At 41.4% G+C, this 25,335-nt stretch overlaps 1 protein-coding gene across 3 annotated transcripts in view; it reads right to left on the reverse strand.

The window, feature by feature from the left end:
- The window catches only part of smap1 (small ArfGAP 1), a 225,258-nt gene that overhangs the window by 172,743 nt on the left and 27,180 nt on the right, over window positions 1-25,335 (reverse strand). For all 3 annotated transcript variants that reach the window (XM_072558021.1, XM_072558012.1, XM_072558002.1), the window contains exon 2: window positions 2,926-3,059. In XM_072558021.1, coding sequence (XP_072414122.1) covers window positions 2,926-3,059 — 134 coding nt within the window. The remainder of the gene's footprint in view (window positions 1-2,925; window positions 3,060-25,335) is intronic.

The raw sequence follows: 25,335 nt of genomic DNA on the forward strand, positions 1-25,335 counted from the left end.
GGGAGCAATTGTTCCACAGAAAGGGCACAGACATGTGGAAACTGTTTAAGGAGCAGTTGTTGCGAATGATGCATAAATTTGTTCCTCTGAGACAGGCAAGAAAGGCAAGACTAACGAGCCTTGGGTGACGAGAACAGAGGAGCTTGTCAAAAGAAAGAAGGCAGCTTACATGAGGTGGAGGAAGCAAGGATCTAGCACAGCTTTGGAGGATTACAGGCTTACTAGAAAGGAGCTCAAAAAAAAAGATTGAGGAGAGCCAGGCGGGGGCACGAAAAAGGCTTGTTCGGAAGGATTAGGGAGAACCCAAAAGTCATTTCATTCATACTTGAGGAATAAGCAAATAATCAGGTAGAAGGTAGGGCCAGTCAGGAATAGCGTAGGGAACTTGTGCGTGGAGTCTGAGCAGATAGGAGAAGCCCTAAATGAGTTTTTGTTTCATTTTGGCTAAGGAAAGGGACCTTGTTGTGAATGAGAAGTTGAGGAGCAGGGAAACAGGCTTGAACAGATTAAGCTTGAGGAAGTTGATGTGTTGGAAATTTTGGCAAACGTTAAAATTGATAAGTCCCCAGTGCTGAGCCAGATTTATCCTAGGTTGCTCCAGGAAGCGAGAAAGGAAGTTGATAAGCCGCCGCGAAGATCTTTGCTTCCTCACTCTCTGTGGCACCGTGCCAGAGGATTAGAGGGAGGTGAATGTTGTTCCTCTTTTCAAGAAGGGTAATAGGGAAATCTCTGGCAATTACAGACCAGATAGTCTTGTATCTGCGGTCAGCAAGGAAAGAATTCTGAGGGACAGGATCTATGACTATTTCGAAAAGCATAGAGTGGTTAAAAGCAGTCAGCAAGGCTTTGAGGGGGGCAGGTCATGCCTCAATTTTTATTGAGCTCTTTGAGGTGGTGATGAGAGAGGTTGACGAAGGTCGAGTCGCGGATGTGGTGTATATGGACTTCAGCAAGGCACTTGATAAAGGTTCCCCATGGTAGGCACATTCATAAAGTCAGGAAATATGTGATACAGGGAGATTTGGCTGTCTGGATTCAGAATTGGTTGGCTGACAGAAGGCAGAGTGTGGTTGTAGATGGAAAGTATTCTGCCTGGAGGTCAGTGAGTGGTTTCCCACTGGGGCCTGTTCTTGAGCCTCTGCTCTTTGTAGGTTTTATAAATGACTTGGATGAGGTGGTTGAGGAGTGGATTAGTAAATTTGCCGATGACACAAAGGTTGGAGGTGCTGTCAACAGTATTGAGGGCTGTCGCAGGCTGCAGTGCGACATAGACAGAATGCAGAGCTGGGCTGAGAAATGGCAGATGGAGTTCAACCTGGATAAATGCAAAGTGATGCATTTTGGAAGGTTGAACTTGAATGCCGAATATAACATTAAAAGACAGGGCTCTTGGCAGTGTGGAAGAACAGCGAGATCTTGGTGTTCAAATACATAGACCCCTCAAAGTTGCCACCCAAGTGGATAGGTTTGTTAAGCAAGCATATAGTGTTTTGGCTTTCATTAACAAGGGATCAAGTCCAAGAGCTGCGAGGTTTTGCTGCAGCTCTATAAAACTCTGGTGAGACCACACTTGGAATATTGTGTCCAGTTCTGGTCGCCATATTATAGGAAAGATGCAGAGGCTTTGGAGAGAGTGCAAAGAAGGTTTACCAGGATGCTGCCTGGACTGGATGGCTTTCCTTATGAAGAGAGGTTGACTAAGCTCGGAATTTTCTCTCTGGAGAGAAGGAGGAAGAGAGGTGACCTCATAGGAGGTGTACAAGGTAATGAGAAGCATGGATAGAGTCGATAGCCTGAAACCTTTCCCCAGGACAGGATTGACTGCCATGAGGGGTCATAGTTTTAAGGTGTTAGGAGGAGGGTATAGAGGAGACATCAGAGGTAGGTTTTTTACAGAGTTGTGAATGCATGGAATGCTTTGCCAGTAGTGGTGGTGGAAGCAGAGTCATTAGGGACACTTACGCGACTGCTGGACATGCACATGGACAACAGTGAATTGAGGGGGACGTAGGTTAGGTTATTTATTTTAGATTAGGATTAACCCTCGGTACAACATTGTGGGCTGAAGGGCCTGTTATGCACTGTACTTTTCTATGTTCTAAAATGAACCAGTTAGCACTCAAAGAAAAAGAAATACATTGTGCACTGCTGGGAAAGGGCAGGCAAACTCTGACAAAACAGCCAACACACAAAGCATAATGGTTGCAAACATTGCAAATTGTGTAAATACAATTTAAAACAAGTACTATCACTAAAAACTACTACTTGTTTTTGTCTGAAGAGGATTGAACAAGTTTAGTGTTTACTCTAATGATCAACAGAAGCATGTATCTTTCAGTGAAATCAATACCAACATACTCTAGCATTACCAGGACAGGACCCGATGCTAATCTACATCAGATGGGCAAAACAGTACAAAGCTGGCATCTGAAAAGAGTCCTTTTTCCGTCCCCCCCCCAAAAAGGTAAAAGCATAAGCTAACAGCAACACTAAATATTCCAGTTTCGGAGAGTAATTGATGACTTGTAACCCTGAGGGATCTTGACAGGGTGAGTGTGAAGATTCATTTGATGAAGGATCTAGAACTTTGGGACAGCATTTCAAAATAAAAGGGTCATGCACTGAAGACAGATGAGGAGAGATGTTTTTCTCAGAGTGCAAAAAGCTTTTACAGTTTTCTTCATCAAAAATGCAAAATCCTTGAATATATTCAAGGCAAAGGTAGATCGATCGTCAATAAGTCGAGGGTTAAAGGTTATCCAGATAGAGATGTGAAGTAAACAGATCATCTATCATCTTGTTGAATTATACAGCTCACTCAAGAGAATGAGGCCTACTTCTACTCCTAATTTGTACACATTCATCGCAACTCACTGGAACAAGTAGTTATGAAGCAACACACAAAGATGACAACATGGTTTATACCTGTATTTGTTCTGGTGTCCACTGGTCCAAGTTAACCGATTTCACTCGAGATATATGCACACCGAGATTTCGGTGGATTCCTGCACACCTGATACAAATAAAAACACCAAGATTCCAGGATGCCCATCTTGGACCTGTAGGGAATAAAGATACCAAAAATAATGTTAAAATCTTCCTAAAATTCTTTACACAAACTCAAGAATAATTTCCACTACTTTTTGTTTTTTTATTTAAGACACTTCATTATGCATGAAGCATATTCAAAAACAACTATCCATTGAAGGGTGAAAAGAAGCCAACATGAAACTAAAAAGCAAATATGAAAATTTATCAAGGCACATCCTGCAAGATGCTCCCTTTTTCTGCATTTAGTAAACCTATCTAGCAAGGCAAAAACATCCATTCTTGAGGAGCTCTCAGTAGAATGCAACATCAGGTTTTACAAAGGGAATAGACAGGGAATTTCTAAAGCAGGGGTTGGGATGCTGTTCAGACAGGTTCACCACAAAACACTGACTGCAAATGAAGAAAAACAAATTTTCAAGCACTTGTTTCTCTCTCCATAAACACTGATATATGAAAGTCAGTTTCAAGGCTGAAGATGATTACCCTACAGTTACTGAAAAAGGCTTCAAATTGGCAGATAAATCCTTATTAATATTCAATATACACTTGCCGTTATGAAAAAAATTATCTAGAAATAAATGCACAAGATAATGTAGATATGAATTCACTCATTTCTTTTGATTCAAAACCCAACGTGAGTGACGAATCTTGATACATTCACAAAAATTGTAGTTACTCAATGTACATTCATCTGATTAATAAAGCCACTGGCAAAGGACAATGCGACTCAACCAACTACACAGATATCATGTGTCACAATCCCGGGTGATGGCACTACTGCACAAGTCAGATCCTAGAATGAAATCTGGCCCGAGTTTTTTTTATATAGTCAACCTGATGATCATTCACTGAATTCATTGTCATACAAGATTGCAGAGTTTCTTTAACAGAGAGAAAACAAAATTAAGTAGCAAAATCAAAGGGCTATCTAGATACAACAGCTTCAAAATCAAAAATCTTGCGAAATAAAAGTTTAAATCTATTCTACAACATTACCACTTTAGAATGATTCATGACCCTATTATGTCAAATCTTAAAATTTGGTGAAGCTAATTTGCTGCAGTATGTTTTCCCCCATGAACTGTGAAGTTTTCTTACATTAAAACGCTCAAAACAGAGTCTCTCAACTTTTTAGTAACCTGGAAATTTCTAAACAAACACCCCCGGGCTTGAAGTTGCCCAAACTAAAAGTCTTTCTACCAAAAATATCGCTTACCACAATTGGCCAATGCTCCCTTTAAGGCGAAAGACTAAATTTGTTTTTGACCTCAGTCAGGTCCTGTCTAAACTGCCCAAGAACTTCTCTGGGTTTTTAAGGCAAAATGATTGCCCTGTTCCAAAAACAAGGTAATGGCCCTCACTGTTGACCCTGCCTGTCACAGGTACCCGATAGCACCCTAATAGCTCATGTGCACATTCTTAAGAAAATTATATTCACCCACTCTTGGATTTGCTGTAAGAAACATGCTAAAAGTACAAATAACAGAGACAGACAAGTTTGAAACAGATATAAAAATATTCAAACACAAGAAAGAAGATGATGTTCTTGAAGTTTTTAAAGAGGTAATAAGTTTCACCACAGACAGTGCTGTTACGGGGATTCATCTGTCCACCCATTTAAAACATTATTGATGGAAAAATGTTGAGATTTAGCATCTGCAGCACATTAGACAGCATTTGGTAGAATTAACTTACCTGCCTGTAATACAGAAGCCATTATAGCTATCAAATATTTTTATGCTATCATTAAGTTGGTCATGATGAAAATGGTGATGTTCGCTTCAGATGATACTTCTGTTATGCTTGGGAAAAAGAACAAATGTTGCCACGTGACTTGAGTAGCCTGTTCCACACTTAAAGGGAATAGCATGGCTCATTGAAAAGACCTGACATTTGTGAATGCCTGGAACAGAGCATCTACAATGAAGGAAATTGAGATACTGCTCAAGACCATTACACAATCTTAAGCAGATCCTCAGTCCAAAGACGGCAGTTTGAGAAATGCCATAGAAAACATGACTATTGTTTAAGCCTCTAAGTGGTCAGAGGTTGTCCATTCCATTCTGAGTTTCATGCACACAATTACAAAACCCTCCCTAGATATTTTGAAATCTTATTTTCAAAGTAATTACTTGACAGCAGTGTTGGAGAAAATCTGATATTAATTCCAATAACACTAAACCACATGAAATAATGTCTTATGAATTAACTGAACTGTCTAAATGTTTTCAGAAGACAGTGACAAAATTTGAAGCTGTACAGTTAGCAAGACTCAATATCTGCAAGAGAGGACTGTATCTCAGTACATCTCTTAATGCAATTAGATTTTCCATGCTGCTCCAAACACAAGAGATGAATAATTATGTAGTGAATCAACCAAGATTGATGACAAGCACACAAAAATATCAAATCTTCCTCTGCCCAAAATACCATGGAGGAAGAGTTCATTGGAAAGCAGCGCAAGAATTACAAATGCATTTTTGTAAGGAATCATGAATATAAGCAAATGACAAATTGAAGAAAGTGACCTGTAATTCGTGTAAATTCTTAATTGGTTGATCATTTCAAGGTTCTAATCTTATTAAAAGTATGGCTTCAACCTTAAAAATAATATGTAAATGAAATCACAAAACAGAAAGAATATCACCTGAACTTACGAATGCAGATCAAATTTCACACTAAGCGGATGAAAGTAAACATGGTGCATAAATACAAGAGAGAAGAGAAATGATGATTCATCAGGGTTAAACAACTGTCCTCTTATTTAGCCCTGTATTACCCACAAGACAAAGCTTTTTAAATGTACCTCGGTACATGTGAAAATTAATTAAATTCAAATCCAATTCAAATTCAAAATTCAAACTCAACTAGTCGCTCGGGCTCTCACTCTAGTGAGAGACCTTAGTGATTAAGGGTTATCATCTTTCATTTTGCATATGATGCATGAATAGAAGCATCCAAGATTGCAAATATTCTGCAAGCTTTTACAATGTTAATTTTTTTTATTTTAAATAAACAAGCACAGCAACTTGCTTATCCTTATAATATTCTCTTCTCCTCCTTCCATACCTATGATAACTTGATGAAGCACACGTGCAAACTAGCTTGATATTAGTGCACATGAAATTCATAACACATAGCTGAAATGAAACGGTAACTGGTATCTTCAACATTCACCAAGACAGCCGGAGTTCTAGAGGCTACAGGAAAAAGCCCCTCAGTCCATTGAGACTGTGCTGGCCAAAAGCTACCAAACTATGCTAATCCTATTTTCCAGTACAGTAGCGCCTCGACATATGAACAACCCCATTCACGAACAAATCGGTTTACGAACAGGATTGTACGTAAAATTTGGCTTCAACGTACATACGAAATTCAAGGTACGAGCGAAGGTACAAACGGAAAAAGCCAGTGGTTTCATTGTCATTGTTCTGTTTTGCTACGCGCGCTTTAAATATCTGAATAATGGGAAAATTGATTCAGTACGCAAAATTTTTGGTTCGCAAACCGGGTCCCGGAACGGATTAAGTTCGTAAGTCAAGGCACTACTGTATTTGGCCCATAGCCCTGTATGACTTGGCATTGCAATTGCACATCTAAATACTTAAGACGATGGCTTCTCCTGACCCAGCAATGAGGTGGCTTCTGGCAGTCCAGAGTGGTAGTCTTTTTCCGACATGGTGGCCTCTTCCCAGTGGAGCAGTCTCCTGGCGTGGTGGTTTTGTCCCACAGAGGTCTCACCCCTGTGTGAGGGTCTTCTTCGCCATTGTCTCCCAGGCATTCTGGCCGGTGGTCTCGTCCAGGGATCATGATCTTGACCCAGTGGAAGCTTCCAGCCCAGTATTCCAAGGACCCAGTGTGGCAGTTTCATCCGGGTTGGCGATCTTGGCCCAGTATGGTGGTTTTCTTCGACAGAGGCTTCCGGCCCAGTTTTCCAGTGACCTGGTATGGCGGTTTCGTCCCAGCATGGCACTCTCATCAGGGAATTACTGTCTCATCCTGGCTGTGTGTTGCAATTATTCCATCATTGCTTAATCAGCTTCCTCCGAGCCCAGGAACGGTTAAACTGAACTGTGAAGAACTTTTGTCTTAACTTTGCTTTATTATTAAATTTGACCTGTTATTAATGCAGGCACCATGGCTGGGTGACTTATAATTTTTCATTGTGCTTTTCATGTAAAAGTACACGACAATAAATTCCTATATATAGGAACCTTAAATTTACGTCCCCTGTCATTGATTCCTCCATCAAGTGGGAAATTTTCTTTCGGTTTACCTTACGTATCTCAATTTTATATATCTCAATCATATCCTCCTCAATCTCCTCTGCTCCAAAGAAAGCAACCCTAATTGGCAATCTCTCATCATATTGAACTCTCCAGCCAAATCAACATCCTGGTAAATCTACTTAGCAACCTTAGTGCTATCATATTGTTCTTATAATGTGGAATCCAAAATTTCACCAAAACTCCAGCTCTGGCCTAACTGCCATTTTGTGCAATTCCAGCATCATCACCTTGTTCTCAAACTCTATGCCTCAGCAAGTATGCCACATGCCTTCTTAACTACTTGATCCTCAAGGGACTGGTGTACATGTACACCAAAGCCCCTCTGATCCTCTGATCCCAGGGCCCTACTATTCATCATTGCCTTCTTTGTCTTACTCACGTGCATCACCTCACATTTATCTGGCTTGAATTCCATTTGCCATTGATCAGCTTGACTGTACCCTGCTGCAATCTGAAATTAGCATCCTCACTATCTTTTACCCCATCAATTTTCACCAAGTCATCTCTTACATCCAAGTCTAAATCATTCACATTGATCCCTGTTGAACTCCAATGAACACAGGCTTCAAAGTCACAGAATCATCCCTCAACTAACAATTTCTGGTTTCTTGCCACTCAGCCAATTCTGCATCCAATTTGCCAAATTTCCTTGAATCATATGGCTTATACTTTTGATATCAATCTCACATAAAAAGGATCTTATGAAAAGCTTTGAAGTCCAAGTAGACTAGGTCGAATGCATTGTCCTTAGCTCCACACCTGGTTACCTCAAAAAATTCAATCAAGTTGGTCAGACATCACCTACTCTTAAAAAACTATGCTGACTATTCCTGATAATCCCTGACTCTTCACGCGCAGACTAATTCCATTCCTCAGCATTGCTTTCAATTGTTTCGCCACCGCTGTGATTAGACTGACTATCTTTCTCCCTTCTTGAATAGCCTGAAGGGCCTCTTTTCTGTCTTAAAACAGAACCTCAATTAGACCCAGCTGACCAGCATCTTCCTCTGCCTGGCTAAGCTTGGTCATGTGAAAATTATCAGGAGTCAGTTTTGGATAACTTGCAACTCTCATTTCTGGCAAATCTTTCCAACAGAACAGGAAATCCAATGAGAGACAAGCAAAGTTTCAGATTACTACTATGTTTTTATTTTTCAGTAGTTCTGATTGGAAATGGAAAAGAACAGTTTTAAAAACTAAAGATCATTCACTTTTAAAAGCAAGTAATCTGGCACTCATTGTAAGTATTGTATACACCACTGTGTTTAAGTGGTGGGAGAAGGTGCACAGCCGGGAAGGGTCACATACAAATTGGAGCAAAAAAAAACAAGAGTTGTGTACAAATGGAGCTTTTCTGTGACAAAATAACTGGCTGGTCTACAGACTGGTGCCCAGCTGTAAACAACAAAAACCTTCTAACAACTGAGATTGATCCCCAGATAGCTTAAAATCTTGGTGGCATGAATACTTGGGAGAAATCATTAGGCCTCAGGGAGGGAAGTAGCTAATTTTGCTCTGAAGTAACAAGCAGCTCAAGCTGAAAAGCCAATTTAGTTTTCCCTTCACACGCAAACTAGTCACATTGTTCACCTGCAAACAAGTAAAAGTAACTGGAAAAGAATCAAGCAGCACATCCTGATAAACCAAAAAAAACTCTCAAAGAACTCTAAACAGGAACTACCCTCCCAGTCTTTCCCTCTGCCAATCTCACCCATGTTTTTGTATTTCCTGTCTGTCTACTTGGGAGGGAGGGGGAGTGAGTGTGTGTGCGCGCATGTCTATAATTGGGTTAGAGTTATATCAATGGTTCATTGTCATTTATCTGTAGCTAGAATCTATTTATTTGTAATGAATAACCTTTGTTGGTACAGAAACCTGATCCATGCTTTCTGACAACCCAGGTCTGAAAGACAGGAAAATTAGAGAATTCTTTAAAATCTTGAACTTCTATGACAACACAGGAACAGTGGAGTTGATTTCCAGTAGGCTCTGTCAGTAAAGCACAACATGGTAATTCTGGATTAGACACATTTGTCATTAGACTGCACCAACCAACTGGTGTGTCAGCCAGCTTAACTTGCTCAAAATTTTAAACATCTCTCAAGACCTAACTTCCTACTGGATGACAGAAAGCTCACAGCGTGTTGAAGTTCTCCCCCCCAAGATCCTCACTACTGCAACAAATTCATTAATAAATCAGTCTGTCATATGGGAGATACGAGATCTTAAATCAGAGTTAACAGTAATTTGTAAAAATGCACTGTCTTTATTTGTATCCAATTTTTGCACGTCTACATGCACTCATGTGAATGCACATGTATTTGGGTACATAAGACATTTTTCCAATTTCTGAAAGCCAGCTGATGAATGATTTAGCTAAAACACATGCTTAATGAGAAGGAAGGACACACTTCACTCTAGACAAGACCATGTCATCTGTGACTATATATTAATTAAAGTTCTGCAGTAAAGAGATTGGGGTGTCCTAGTACCCAGATCACAAAGTTAGAACTTGGCAACAGATTAGAAAGACAAATGGACTGAAGTTCTTCCCAAGAGAAATGGAATCTGAAAGTAGAGTAATTTGGTTACAATTTTAAAAGGTGATGCTGAGACATATCGGTAGCAGTGTGTGCATTTTGGTCTCCTTCCAGAAAAATAATATAATTGCTTTCAAAACTGCTCAGAGAATGTTCACTTAGAGTGAGAGAGATGTACAGCATGGAAACAGACCCTTCGGTCCAATCTGCCCATGTTGAACTTCACTGATTCTGGAGATGAAGGGGTTACCTGATGAGAAAAGGTACATCCATTAGTGTTGAGAAGATAGAAAGAGTAGAAGAGTAGAAGGTTAGATCATGAAAAGACTGTGCAGGGTGGATGAGGGGTTGCTTCCCTTTATAGAAGGGACCAGAATCAGAAGAAATTTTTTTAAACAATGTTTCTCATTTAATGGAACTCAGAATAGTTATTTTTCTAGCAGAGAGTCCACTAGTCTATAGAATTCTTTTCCTCAAAAACAAAGAAAGCAGGGTAATGGAATATTATATGTACAGAAAGTGCTAGACAAACTAAGGTAGGCTCAAATTTGACTTTTCCTCAGAACTGAAGGAGTTCCTTCAGATGCTGTATCGGTGTTTAGAATTCAGATCTTTATAGATAATTTGGTCAGTTTTCTGTGAGAAAACAGAACGTGATGTTTTTCCTTTTTAGCACTTAAGTTTTGTCTGGGTTTCTCAAAAGGTATATTTGTTTCTTTAAAAAAACACACACAAAATAACTGCAGATGCTGTAAATCAGAAACAAAAACTGAAATTGCTTAAAAAGCTCAGCAGCTCTGGCAGCATCTGATTTCTCTCCAGAGAATGTTTTGGGTTGAGTGACCCTTTCTCAGAACACCTGTGTGTGTACCTTTGTTTCTCTCCTACTCACTACTGGATTGTGCAAAGGCTTTCAAATCAATGAAATATGTTGGAAATATTCAAATCTACTATGATGTTCAAAACGTGAAAATTAATTTTCATACAACAAAGTTGTTAGCTGGAATGCGAGCTCAGTTCACTGGAGAGAGACTTGGCTGGGTAACTATCTTGCAAACTAAGTCACAAAGTTACAGTTTGGAGCTTTATTCAATCTAAGTCAAATTACTTTTGGTCATGTTAATGGCTGTATCTTTAAATCACTGGACAGCCATGGATTGGTGCAGGCATATTGCAATCAATCAGTTTGCCTTTATTGTTGTGGGAAGTCTTTTGTTAGCATATAATAATTTCAGATCAATTCAAGCTTGCTAGCATTTTCTGTTGAAATGTCAGACCTCATCTGCAGAATGTTTTTGTTTTCATCAGACTTGCTCACGTGGACTTCAGTGTTTGAAATAATCACATTATTGCTGCATTGTTAAGATCTCCAATTGCTTCACTGCTGCTTCCAATTGATTACTATAAAAACAGAATTCACACATCTACATTCACGTTAATGTCAAAGAAACTGGTTGAGATAATGCCACTTTGGATGCAATCAGGACATGCACCAACACACTGCTGGAAATTGTGCTCGTTAGGTTCGGCTTCTGTCGCCCAATTCATTTCCAAAATTACCTAAATCAGTACAATTGGCCAGAACAACAAAGTAATCCTTTCTTTCCTCTACAGGAATGGATTTCTTGATTAATATTTGAATAAGTAGTCAAAAAAAAGTCACAGCTGGATATATAGTTGGTACCAGATTCCTGAAAAATAATTATTAATTTGGGTTTCCAGTCATTCCTCAAAAAGCATATCTAAAAATCAAACGAAAAGTATACTGAACTTCTCAATACAGGTCATTCTGCTATAACGACAGCTGTGTTCCTCTACGACCTCATGCTATTGAAAATATCACAATGGAAAATTGGTTACAGAAAACTGCTATACCCGCGCAGTAAAAAGTTCACATTATCCAATATCCACAATTTGCCAATTCGCACAAATGAAACATGCATTATAGCAGAATAGCCTGTTCCAATGATGCATACCAGTATGCTTCTTATCTAATTCAATGTTTTTGATATGGTAAAAGTGTATAAAACATATAATGTCCATTATGTTAATATGTTAATATCTAGTGTCGCAAGGCTTCCAACAATAGTACACGCTTCCTACTTGGGGCAGGGGCAGGTAAAGTTCAAGAAAGCAAAGATTTTGACAACTGGCTGACATTGCTTTCCACTAGTTCATAAACTAGTGGCACTGAGACTTAGTGGTCAGCACTACTACTCACAGCACCAGAGACCCAGATTTGATTCCAGTCTTGGGTAACTTCATGGAATTTGCATATCCTTATGTCCGGATGGGTTTCTACTGGGTGCTCCGGTTTTCTCTCAGATTAAAGATGTGGGGGTTAGGTGAATTGGCCATGCTAAATTGCCCCCAATGTGCAAGGCTGTGAAAGTTAGGTGGATTAACGATAGTGAATACATGGTTACAGAGATGCAAGGATGGTTGTTGGCTTTAGGTGGGATGCTACTCAGAGGGTCAGCTGAGACTTGATAGGCCGAATGGCCTCTGTCTGCACTGTAGGGATTCTATGCTGTTCTGGAGAATTTCATTGCTTTATTTTTGATGTATTGTTCCATGTGAGTACTTGATTTAAAATTTAAATCATTCTATTTTAAATTTTGTCCTGTGTCAGAGGGTAAAGTTTTTCATGCAGATGGTGATGTGTGTATTGATCGAACTGCTAGAGGAAGTGGAGGAGGTGGGTACAATTACAACATTTAAAAGGGATCTGTTGGAGGGCTGAAAGGGTTACAGAGATAAGCATCAAATTGTCCCCCAAGTAAAACGAACAAAAATTAAAAACAAATCCAACAGGTGGGAAGGGTGGGATGATCTAAAAACAGTGTCAATCATCATCCACTTATTAAAATCGAGATTCTGACATTCAATTTCATGTTGAGCAGAATAAAAGCTGTATTTTGTCATCAGGAAATCAGTATGGAGGTGCTTTATCAAAGAAAAAGGAACCGCAGGAAAATTGTATAACTGCTTCAACCCAATGTAAGAAATATTAATATGAATAAGCAAACTAAATATTTTATTAATGCCAATTAGATTCTCAGCTGAAATTTCTAATATAATACCCAAGAAAAAGAATGCACAGGACTCAGCTGGTTTTGCATTTTAATAGCAGCAGGTTGTTACTGGATGCTTTTATAAAAGTACTTTGGGTGTTGCTGGTCACTTTACCTCCATTGTCAAGGTGGTTCCATCTTCTCATTAAAAAATGAACTTGGCCCCTCTTTGCCCTCCTAATTTCTTTCCTAAGCAACCTGCTATGTCCTCTATACACCTGAAGGGCCTCTCCTGTTCTTAATGTGCTATGCTTTACATACCTTTTTAAAAAAATAATTAAATACCTTGACATCCAGGGTTCCCTGAACTTGCTCTTTGAACAGTTGCTGCAGACTCAATGGGCTGAATGGCCTCTATCTACATGGTTGTCATTCTACAATTCCAACTATCTATGCCTCTCATTTCATGTATCAAGTCTCCCCTCAGCCTCCAACACTCATGAGAATAATTCAACTTTGTTCAGCTACTCCTTATAACCAATACACACCAATCCAGGCAACATTCTTCTGCACCCTTGTCAAAGCCTCCTGTAGTGTAGTGACCAGAACTGCACACAGTACTCCATATGTGGCCTGACCAAAATCTTACACAGTTACAATATGACTTGCCAACTTCTATATTTAATGACCGGACCAATGAAGACAACCATGGCTGTGAGCTTTCTTTACCAATTGGTGTTGCTACTTTCAGAAATCTGTGGACTTAGGAGCATTGATATACAGAAGGATCTTGGAGTCTGAGGGTCCTGCCTCTTACTGTGTACTCTCCTCTTGTATTTGACCTCCCAAAATGCATCACCCCATACGTTTGCAGATGAAGCGCCATCTGCCATTTTTCCATCCAACTTTCCAGATGATATATACGTTCCCCCTGCATTATTTGATATCCTTCCTCATTACCCATAACTCCAACAATTTTCACTTCATCTGCACACATACATTTTCATCCAAATCGTTTATATATTACGAACAGAGTGGGACCTCTGATCCTTGTGGAACACCAGTGATCACAGACATCCAGTCAGCAAAACACCCCTCCACAACTATCCTCTGTGAGATCAACTATGAGAAAGTGCGGACTGCAGGTGCTGGAGATCAGGGTCAACAAGTGTGGCCCTGGAAAAACACAGCTGGTCAGGCAACATCCAAGTAGCAGAAGAATTGATGTTTCAAGCATAAGCTCTTCATCAGAAATCACAGCTGATGCTCGAAACATCAACTCTCCTGCTGCTTGGATGCTGCCTGACCGGCTGTGCTTTTCCAACACCACACTTTCTGACCATCCTCTGAGACAGCAAGTTTAAATCAAAATTGGCTTGGTCATAGATGATGATGGATTCCATGTGACTTGATCTTCTGGACCTACCTACCATGAGGGATCTTGTCAAATGCTTTAGTAAAGTCTACACAGCCTTATCTTCAATCTCATTGTCACCTTCTCAAAGAAAACTCAACCATGTTTGAGAGAGATGACCTCCCTATCATAATGCCATCCCTAGTAAGTCTGTTCTTCACCAAATGCAAGTAAATCCTATCCCTAAGAATCTTCTCCACAATTTCCTGACCACTAATCCAAGCCTCTCAAGGCTATAATTTCCTGGATTATCCCAGTTTCCCTTCTTGAATAACGAAAAAGTATTGGCTACTCTCCAGTTTTCAGGGACCTCACCCATTGCTAAAGAGAATACAAAGATCTGTCAAGGCCCCAGCAATCTCCTCCCTAGACTCCTTCAGCATCCTGAGATAGAACTCACTAAGTCCTGGGAACTTATGTACATTCATGTCTTTCAAGGCACTCAACAACTTACTAATATCAAGGTGCCTTCAAGTATTAACAAACCTCTCTAAGCTTACCACTCGTGACTTTCTTCTTGGTGAACACCGATGCAAAGTACTCATTAAGGACCTCACCCACTTCCTCTGGCTCCACACACAAATTCCCCCTTTGCCAGAGTGGACCTACCCCTTCCCCCCGTTCCCCACTTGCTCCTAATATATGTAGAAAATACGTAAGATTAAAGAGAATCCCAAGTTGCTAACTTGCCCTTCCAGGTCTCCTAATTAAGTTTTCTTCTGCTTCATTCTACTTCTCAGGTGCTTTGTTTGATTTGTTTTTTAAACCTTACATATGCTTCCATTACTTACAACATTTCTTGTCATCCAAAGTTCCCAAACCTTGCCATCCTTATCTTTCATCATCACAAGAACATGCTGGTCCTGGGTGCTGATCAACTGGTTTCCAAAAAGACTCCCACATCAGATATTGATTTACCTTCAAAACAGCTTCAAACAATCCAACATTGCCCATTCCTGCCTAATACTGTTATAATTAGCCTTCCCCTAATTTAGCACTTACTCAAAGACCAGTCTTATCCTTTTCCATAACTACCTCAAAACTTATGGAATTATGACCATTAGATTAGATTAGATTACTTACAGTGTGGAAACAGGCCCTCCGGCCCAACAAGTCCACACCGCCCCGCCGAAGCGTAACCCACCCATACCCCTACATCTACATCTAGATCTACCCCTTACCTAACACTACAGGCAATTTAGCATGGCCAATTCACCTGACCTGCACATCTTTAGGACTGTGGGAGGAAACCGGAGCACCCCGGAGGAAACCCACGCAGACACGGGGAGAACGTGCAAACTCCACACAGTCAGTCACCTGAGGCGGGAATTGAACCCGGGTCTCCAGCGCTGCGAGGCAGCAGTGCTAACCACTGTGCCACCGTGCCGCCCACAATGTTCCCAAAATGCTCCCCCACTAAAGCTCCGATCTCCTAGCCAGGCTCATTCCCCAGGCTAATACTGTCCCCTCCCTTATTGGACTATATAAATCATTTCAAGAATCTCTCCTAGATGCAGCTGACAAATTTTGCTCCATCTAAGTCCCTGGCACTAAGGGAGTCAGAGTGAATATTGGGGAAAATCAAAAAACACCCATAACCACCTTTTTATTTAATATCTTTCTTTGATCCACTGACATCTGTTCTACTTCCCACTGGCTATTGGGAGGCCTATAGTGTAACCTAATCATGACAACTGAACCTTATTTTTAGTCCTACCCATATTACCTCATTAGATGGGCCCTCCAAGATGTCCTCCTTTAGTATAGCTGTGACATTCTCCTCAATCAGTCATGCAAATCCTTTGCCCCTTCTACACCACTCTATCACGCCTGAAACATCTAAACCCTGGAATGGGACTGCACAGTGGCTCAGCTGCCTCACAAACTCATGGACCCAGTTTGATTCCTCGAGCAACTGTATGTGGAGATTGCACATTCTTCCCATGTCTGTGTGGGTTTCTTCCTGGTCCACCGTTTTCCTCCCACAGTCCAAAGATGTACCGGTTGATTGGATTGGCCATGCTAAATTGCCTATCCTGTCCGGGGATGTATAGGCTAGGTGGAATGTGCGTGCGTATGGTTGCGTTACTCTTCAGAAGGTTGATGTGGACTCGATGGGCTGAATGGTCTGCTTCCACATTGTAGGAATTCTATGATGATTTTGCTATACCGCCTTCCTAACCTGCAATCTTCTTCCTGACCTCTCCGCCCCCACCTTGATCTCCTTCCACCTTTTGCATTTCCAACGCCCCTCCCCCAAGTCCCTCCTCCCTACCTTTTATCTTAGCCTGCTGGACACACTTTCTTCATTCCTGAAGGGCTTATGCCCGAAATGTCGATTCTCCTGTTCCTTGGATGCTGCCTGACCTGCTGCGCTTTTCCAGCAACACATTTTCAGCTCTGATCTCCAGCATCTGCAGTCCTCACTTTCTCCTCGATCATTCCACAGGGCGAAGTTCTCCTGCCTTTGTAAACCTTATCAGATATAAACAATAAGCTAGGAACCAAATTACTTAACATTACCTACCACTCAACAAAATCAGACTTCCGTCTCTCATTCTCTATTCCTAACCAATTAGGAACCACAAAAGTAAGGACTGTCTCCCTCAGTCTCTAAAAGCTAGCTCCCAAGTTGACAATTCTCTTGCTCTACATCACATTTTGAAACATGTCACTTCAAAAGAGCCACCCTTTGGATTCAGTTCACTCCACTCCTCTGACTGAATTTGATCTGGACTCTGTTCCTCAGCTTTAATCTAGAAGTTTCACTGCCACCGGGCATCCCGCTCTTCTCTTCTGCTACTGCTGTTCCAAACGGGCTCTGGAAATTCATCTTCAAGAAGTCTCAATGTACTGAAAATTCTCTGGTTCAGCTAAAGCATCAATTCAGCTAAAGCATCAATTCAGCTAAAGCATCAATTCAGCTAAGAAACTACTGGCCTGGTGAAATTACAATTTATAATGTTTTTTATATTCAGATATTAAGGGAGACAGTAGTACAGTAGTAATGTCATTGGATTACTAACTCAGGGCGTCTGTTTAATGTTCTGGGGAAAGCACAATACCACAGATATTGAAAATCTAAAATAAAAACGTGAAGAAACTCAGCAGGTCTCACAGCATCTGTGGAGAGAGAACCAGGGTTAACATTTCAAATCCAAGTTTCTCCTTTGGAATTCCGAAGAACTTTGGGATTCTTAAGAATCATACTGGACTCGAAATGTGAACGGTTTCTCTTTCCACAGATGCTGTGAGACCTGTTGACCTTGTCCAGCATTTCCTGTTTTTATTTAAAAACATTCTGGGGATGTGTGTTTGAATCCTATCATGGTAGATAGTGAAGTTTGAATTCAATAAATATCTGGGTTTGTAAGTTAGCCTAATGGCCAATTGTAACTGCTGTTGATTGTTACAAGGACCTTCCTTGTTCAATGTCCTTTAGGGCAGGAAACTACAGTTTCTTCTGCCAATTACCTTAAATCTGTGACCTTTTGATCTCAATCCTTCCACAGCAAAATAGATGGTCTCTGCCCAGGTTGCTCACGATACTGAATTTTTAATTACTTTACAGAATGTGAGTGTCAATGGTTAGTCAGGATATGTTGCCCATCCTTAACTGCCATCAATTAGGTGATAGTGTGCTGCCTTCTTGAACTTCAGTCTTTGTTACTTCAGAACAGCCACAGAAATGTTAGAGGGCTCCAGGATACTAACCCAGTGACAAGAAAGGAATGACAATCTAGTCCAAGTCAGGGTGGCATGTGAATTGGCATTGCATTACAGCTGCTAGCATTTCTACGTGACAGCTATGCTGGTTCTTCTCAGTGGTTGATGTGGTGGTTATGGAAGGTGCGATCAAAAGACTATTGGCAGTTAGCTGCAGTGCTACTTGCAGATCATACGTACTGCTGCTACTAGTGGTGCAGACAATGTTTCTCGGGCGTACTTAAGACTGAGGCATCTGTGGACTAAGACAACAAATGCTACTCTTTGAGCAGTGTTTTAAGAAACAAACATTGCAGTGACATTTGGTTTCATTTTCCAGCTGTGGATTAACTACACTTGAGACCATGCTTTTGACTACGTAGAGGATATTGAATAATGCAAGTGAAGTATGAGACAGTAAGCCAATCTGAAGTTTCATATAATATTACACCAACGCAGAAAAAGATGAAGATGTGCTAAAATCAGAAACTGGATTGTTAGTTTAAATTTGAGAGGCATTATTGAGGAATCAAAGATGAGAGTTTCTTCATAAATGCTGCAGAGTCCATTAAAGGTGCAATAATGTTGGAAAGCATGAGAACATGGAAGTGACAATAGTTTAGCAATAATAAACCATCACAAACTACACAAAATCCATCATCATAAAAAATAGGCAGTTATTCACTCAGAAACGCTAATGTGTTTGCTGAAGGATCACTTAAGAGTTTGAATGAAATTGGAGTTATATCTTCACATCACCCAGTACTCAAATGTGTCACACACAGCCCAACAGCAGCAAAAGAAAACTGGCTCTTCTCTGCAAATGAAATCAGTACCCTCACCAGCAGAATAGGAAGCAAAGAATTGCTTCAATGCATATTTCCAGAGGAGATCAGCTACTCTAATCAAATGTATCTTTTGACATTCTTCACAAATGTGATAGGAAAGTAAACCTGCGCCTATCATTATAAAATACAGAGCAAGCAACCGAGTCACTCCAGAGTACAAAGTACAGGCTAATCTTTTGATCAGCACACAGGGATAAAGTGATGAGACGGCACACATGCCTCCACCACACTGCGTTATCAACACTTATGTAGCTCCTGTTTGGCCCCTTTGGAGTAAACCTAAAGAAAACATTACTTACCATGTGCTTCAGATTGCAATGGCTTAGCTTGATCGCACATTATGTCTTTTGGTTTTTGGTCAGAGTGGTGCTGGAAAAGCACAGCAGGTCAGGCAGCATCCGAGCAGCAGGAAAATCGATGTTTCGAGCAAAAGCCCTTCATCAGGAATACAGGCAGGGAGCCTCCAGGGTGGAGAGATAAATTTTGGCGGAGGGGAAGGGTGGGGGGTGGAGAAGAGAAGAGAAGGTAGCAAGGAGTACAAGAGGTCACTGGGAGTGGGGATGGAGATGATAGGTCAGAGAGGAGGGTGGAGCAGATAGGTGGGAAGGGAGATGGGCAGGTAGGACGGGTCATGAGGACAGTGCTGAGCTGGAAGGTTGGAACTAAGGTGGGGGGGGGGGGGGGGGGAGGAGTGGAAAGGGGGAATGAGGAAACTGGTGAAGCCCACATTGATGCCCTGGGGTTGAAGCGTTCCAAGGTGGAAGATTCTTCCTCCAGGCGTCAGGTGGTGAGGGAGCGGCGGTGGAGGCGGCCCAGGACCTGCATGCCCTTGGCAGAATGGGAGGGAGAGTTGAAATGCTGGGCCACAGGGCGGTGTGGTTGATTGGTGTAAGTGCTCCGGAGATGTTCCCTGAAGTGCTCTGCGAGGAGGCGTCCAGTCTCTCCAATGTAGAGGAAACCACATTGGGAGCGACGGATACAATAAATGACATTGGTGGATGTGCAGGTAAAACTTTGATGGATGCGGAAGGCTCCTTTGGGGCCTTGGATGGTGGTGAGGGAGGAGGTGTGTGTACAGGTTTTGCAATTCCTGTGGTGGCAGGGGAGGGTGCCAGGACAGGAGAGTGGTTTGTTGGAGGGGGCGGGGTCGTGGACCTGACCAGATAGTCACTGAGGGAACAGTCTTTGCAGAAAGTGGAAAGGGGTGGGGAGGGAAATATATCTCTGGTGGTCGGGTTTGTTTGGAGGTGGCGGAAATGCCGGCGGATGATATGGTTAGTGCAAACGTTGACAGGGTGGAAAGTGAGGACCGGGGGTCTTGTTCTTGTTACGGTTGGAGAAGTGGGGTTTGAGGGCAGAGGTGCAGGATGTGAATAAGATGCATTGGAGAGCATCTTCAACCTCCCTTCCCACCTATCCGCTCCACCCTCCACTCTGACCTATCACCTCTATCCCCATCCCCACTCATCTATTGTACTCCTTGCTACCTTTCTTCCCCCCCCCCCCCCCCCAATTTATCTCTCCACCCTGGAGGCTTCCTGCCTTTATTCCTGATGAAGGGCTTTTGCCCAAAATGTTGACTTTCCTGCTCCTCAGATGCTGCCTGACCAACTGTGCTTTTCCAGCACCATTTTGATCTAAACTCTGGTTTCCAACATCTGCAGTCCGCGCTTTTGCCTATTATGTCTTTGGTGGCTACCTTAAGCATGTTAAGGAAGGGCTTGAAGATTTCATGAGCAAAGACACATCTCTGGCCTGCACGCACCAACCACTACTACCGCCCAGTGGCCAACCACCTCAACTCCACCTCACACTCTCCCAAAGACATGCAAACTCTGGCACTCCTCCACTGCCACTCACCAACTGGAGAAAGAACACCTCGCCTTCCACCTTGGGACCTTCCACACAGCATCAACACTGACGTCACCAGTTTCCAAATCTCCCATCCTCCACCTCATCCCAGATCTAATCCTCCAACTTGGCACTGCCCTCACGACGTGACCTACCTGTCCAACTTCTTATCACAGCCTTGCTAAAATCATGAACAAATTCAGTGTAAACTCCCCAACCAAGCTGAACAGGCACTAGAAACGTGACAAGTCAAACACAAGCCAGCAGGTGGAAGTATACATGAATTGTCAGTTGAGCATCCTAATGAAATTTCAAACCTTTGCCAGTGTTGTTGAATAAATACTTAATGCATGGTGTCCAACCTACAATATGCAGACCTGTCCATTAAAACAGATTAGAAAAACATTGCAAGTTTAAAATTTTAATACACTACAGATGTTACAATTGTGCATTTTAAGTATACCAGTTAATAGTAAACTGAAATGTAATACCAACACATAACAGTAGAGTGCAGCTGAAGACCAACAGCTCAAAAAGTTAAAAAATAAATTCAACTTCAAATATTGCAGGGGCTGTCGCAGGGAAGACCCAAGCATAATACTACAAACAGGTCCAATCCACTAACAGTACAAAAAGACTTGTACAATATGGAGCTATTGTTGCTGAAAAGATTGTAAACTAAAGTAGAATATTTTGATAGAGGCTGTACTTTTATATTTGCAAATATTTCACACGTTTGTTCTCCTATTATCCATCATTCACAAGTAGGCTGAATTACAAATCAGCTCTGACTTAAAACATCACATGCGTATGAAAATGTTATTTAAGTTACAAAAAGTGAATTGGAGCCAATTCAGAAGAGGGTTTGAAAAAACACATTTGAGTAGTAAAGTAAATCACACCATTTAAATAAACAAGCAAATGGAGTGCGCGTCATTTTTAAATGAACACGAGTTGGACTGAAGGGTTTGTTCCATGCTGTACATCTATGAGCTCAGTTTGGTGCAACGTGACCACAACTCTGTTCCAGTGGGAGGAGTTTTAACTCAGTCTCATGATTATTAGTGGCCCTGAAATGAATCAATACAATTGATATTCTAAATGGCGAGAGGTTTTTCCCATTTATTTTGCTCTAAATTTGACAGAGTCATACAGTCAGAGATGTACAGCATAGCCAATGGGCTATGCCCTTTGGCCCAACTCCTCCATGCCGAACAGATATCCCAACCCAATCTAGTCCCACCTGCCAGCCCCCAGACCACACCCCTCTAAACCCTTCCTATTCACATAACCATCCAAATACCTTTTAAATGTTGCAATTGTACTAGCCTCCACCACTACTCTTGCCCGTTAGGTCTGTTTTATATCTTTCCCCCCCTCACCTTAAACCTATGCCCTCTAGTTCTGGACTCTCCCAACCTAGGGAAAAGACCTTGTCTATTTATCCTAACTGCGCCCCTCATGATTTTGTAAACCTCTCTAAGGTCACCCCTCAGCATCCGACTCCCCAGGGAAAACATCCCCATCCTGTTCAGCCTCTCCCTATAGTTCAAATCCTCCAACCCTGGCAACATCCTTGTAAATCGTTTCTGAACCCTTTCAAGTTTCACAACATCCTTCTGATGGAAAGGAGAACAGAATGCATGCAATATTCCTAAAAGTAGCTTAACGAACGTCCTGTACAGTCACAACAGGACCTCCCAACTCCTGTACTCAATACTCTGACCAGTAAAGGAAAGCATACCAAACATCGCCTTCACTATCCTATTTACCTGTGACTCCACTTTCAAGGAGCTATAAACCTGCACTCCAAGGTCTCTGTTCAGCAACACTCCTGAAGACCTTCCCATTAAGTGTTATAAGTCCTTCTAAGATTTGTTTTTCCAAAATGCAGCAGCTCGCATTTATCTAAATTAAACTCCATCTGCCACTCCTCAGCCCATTGGCCCATCTGATCAAGATCTTGTAATCGGAGGTAACCTTCTTCGCTGTCCACCAAACCTCCAATTTTGGTATCATCTGCAAACTTATTAACTATACCTCTTATGCTCACATCCAAATCATTTATTCAAATGACAAAAAGTAGTGGATCCAGCACCGATCCTTGGGTCACAGGCCTCCAGTCTGAAAAACAATCCCCCCCCACCACCCTCTGTCTTCTACCTTTGAGCCAGTTCTGTATCCAAATGGCCAGTTCTCCCTGTATTCAGTGAGATCTAACCTTGCTAATCAGTCTCCTGTGGGGAACCTTATCGAATGCCTTACTGAAGTCCAAATAGATCACATCTACCACTCAGTTCTGCCCTCAATCCTCTTTGTTACTTCTTCAAAAAACTCAAATCAAGTTTGAGAGACATGATTTCCCACGCACAAAGCCATGTTGACTATCCCGAAGCAATCCTTGCCTTTCCAAATACATGTACACCCTGTCCCTCAGGATTCTCTCCAACAACTTGCCCACCAGTGACACCAGGCTCACTGGTCTACAGTTTCCTGGCTTGTTCCTACCACCTTTCTTAAACAGAGGCACTATGTTAGTCAAGCTCCAGTCTGCCGGCACCTCACCTGCAACCATCGATGATACAAATATCTCAGCAAGAGGCCCAGCAATCACTTCTCTAGCCTCCCACAGACTTCTAGGGTACACATGATCAGGTCCTGGGATTTACCCACTTTTATACATTTCAAGACTATCCAGCACTTCTTCCTCTGTAATATGGAAATTGTTCAAGCTGTCACCATCCCTATTTCCCTACCTTCTATATCTCCCATATCCTTTTCCATAGGGAATACTGATGCAAAATACTCATTTCGTATCTCCCCCATTTTCTGTGGCTCCATACAAAGGCCGCCTTGTTGATCTTCGAGGGGCCCTATTCTCTCCCTAGTTACCCTTTTGTCCATAATGTATTGTGAAAACCCTTTGGATTCTCCTCAATTCTATTTGCCAAAGCTATGTCATGTCCCCTTTTTGCCCTCCTGATTTCCCTCTTAAGTATACTTCTATTGCCTTTATATTCTAAGGATTCAATCAATCTAATCTGTGAATCCTTAAAAGACTAAAGGCAGGAGTATACTTAAGAGGAAAATCAGGAGTTGCAAGATTGCATGTACATCAATAAACATGTTTATAATTTTTGTATAGTGATCATATAGCAATTTCAAAAAAGGTTGCAATAGCATTCATACAAACTGCAAAAGTATGGAAGGACAGAAAATAAAAAAAATTCTCAGTTCCTATTCATTGTGTATGGACCTGGTTTTAAAATTCCTTCTTAACCTTATCTCCAATCTCCTCCAGCCCCACATCCCTCCTGGTACTCTTCCAATACTGGAATAAGCCTCACTTGCTTTGCCCCAGCATTGATGGCCACAACTTCAATCATTTCGACCAACATCTGCAAATCCACTTTTGATTAATTTTTGGTTCATTCCTGCAAACATATCCTTTGTGCCATATTAAAGGTGAAAATAACAAGTCACGATCAAATTCTACAATATGTTGTGGTAAAAGAAGTGCTCCCCTCTCCACCATATATGGTAAAGATTCAGGATTTATTTTAAATTCACTTCTGATGAGAAAGTGTATAGATATGAGCAGATAGGGAAATAATTAAGTTTTGGGTTGTGTGAGATAAAGACTCAGCTAGCATGACTTGGATCAGATAAGAACTTGCAGTAAACAATGAAGTGCTGGATGTATGGGTTGTGGGTTCATTATGTAAAACCAGTTAATAAGATGAAAAAGCATTCATTATGTGAAGCCAGTTAACAACGTTAAGAACATTCATTGTATAATGCTAGATGCTTTAATCTTTACTGTTGATGTTCGCTGATTATAACGGTCACCCAATCAATATAGATATTACCTTATTTGGATGCTGCTCCCTGTAAGTGTCTATATAATTCCTTAAGAATCTGCTGTTCGAAAGACCACCAAGAACTCATGTCCCTGTGCGTATGGGCGATTGTTCTCTCTCCTGCCAGGGCCAGGAACAAAGGAAGATAGAACCATATAGTCTCTCAGTGTTTGCTCCGACTGACACAGGGATAGGAAAACAGGACGACACTAGGACCTGGGCATTATTGGCTGGGCTTGCAACTATTTGCAATCCTTAGTTGCCCTTGAGAAGTTACTGGAGAATGGCGATATATTTCCAAGTCAGGATGGTGTGTGGATTGAAGGAGAACTTGCAGGTGATAAAGTTCCCATACATCTGTTGCCCTTGTTCTAGACAATAGTGGATTTGTGATGTAGTGTCCAAAGATTTTTGATGAATTTCTGCAGTGCATCTTGCAGATGGTATACACTGCTATGACTGAGTGTCAAATGGAGGACCAAGTAGATATAGTGTCAATCAAGTGAGTTGGTTTGCACTGGACAATGTCAAGCTTCTAGCTGTTAGAGAGCTGTTGCAGGCTAGCTACAGCAGGTGTGAACATTGTACAAGACAGATGAGTATTGCATACTGTGAGTCGAGATCGCCAGACGGCAACACCCTAAAAACAGTGCAGTGCATTAAATCAAGATTTTCATTTGTCTATTCCACAGATAGACATAGGAAACAAAGAATAACCCAACTCTTGGATCACTTAGAACTGCCTAGAGACCATCTACTCAAC

Source organism: Chiloscyllium punctatum, chromosome 3, assembly GCF_047496795.1.
Source record: "Chiloscyllium punctatum isolate Juve2018m chromosome 3, sChiPun1.3, whole genome shotgun sequence".
Taxonomy (NCBI): domain Eukaryota; kingdom Metazoa; phylum Chordata; class Chondrichthyes; order Orectolobiformes; family Hemiscylliidae; genus Chiloscyllium; species Chiloscyllium punctatum.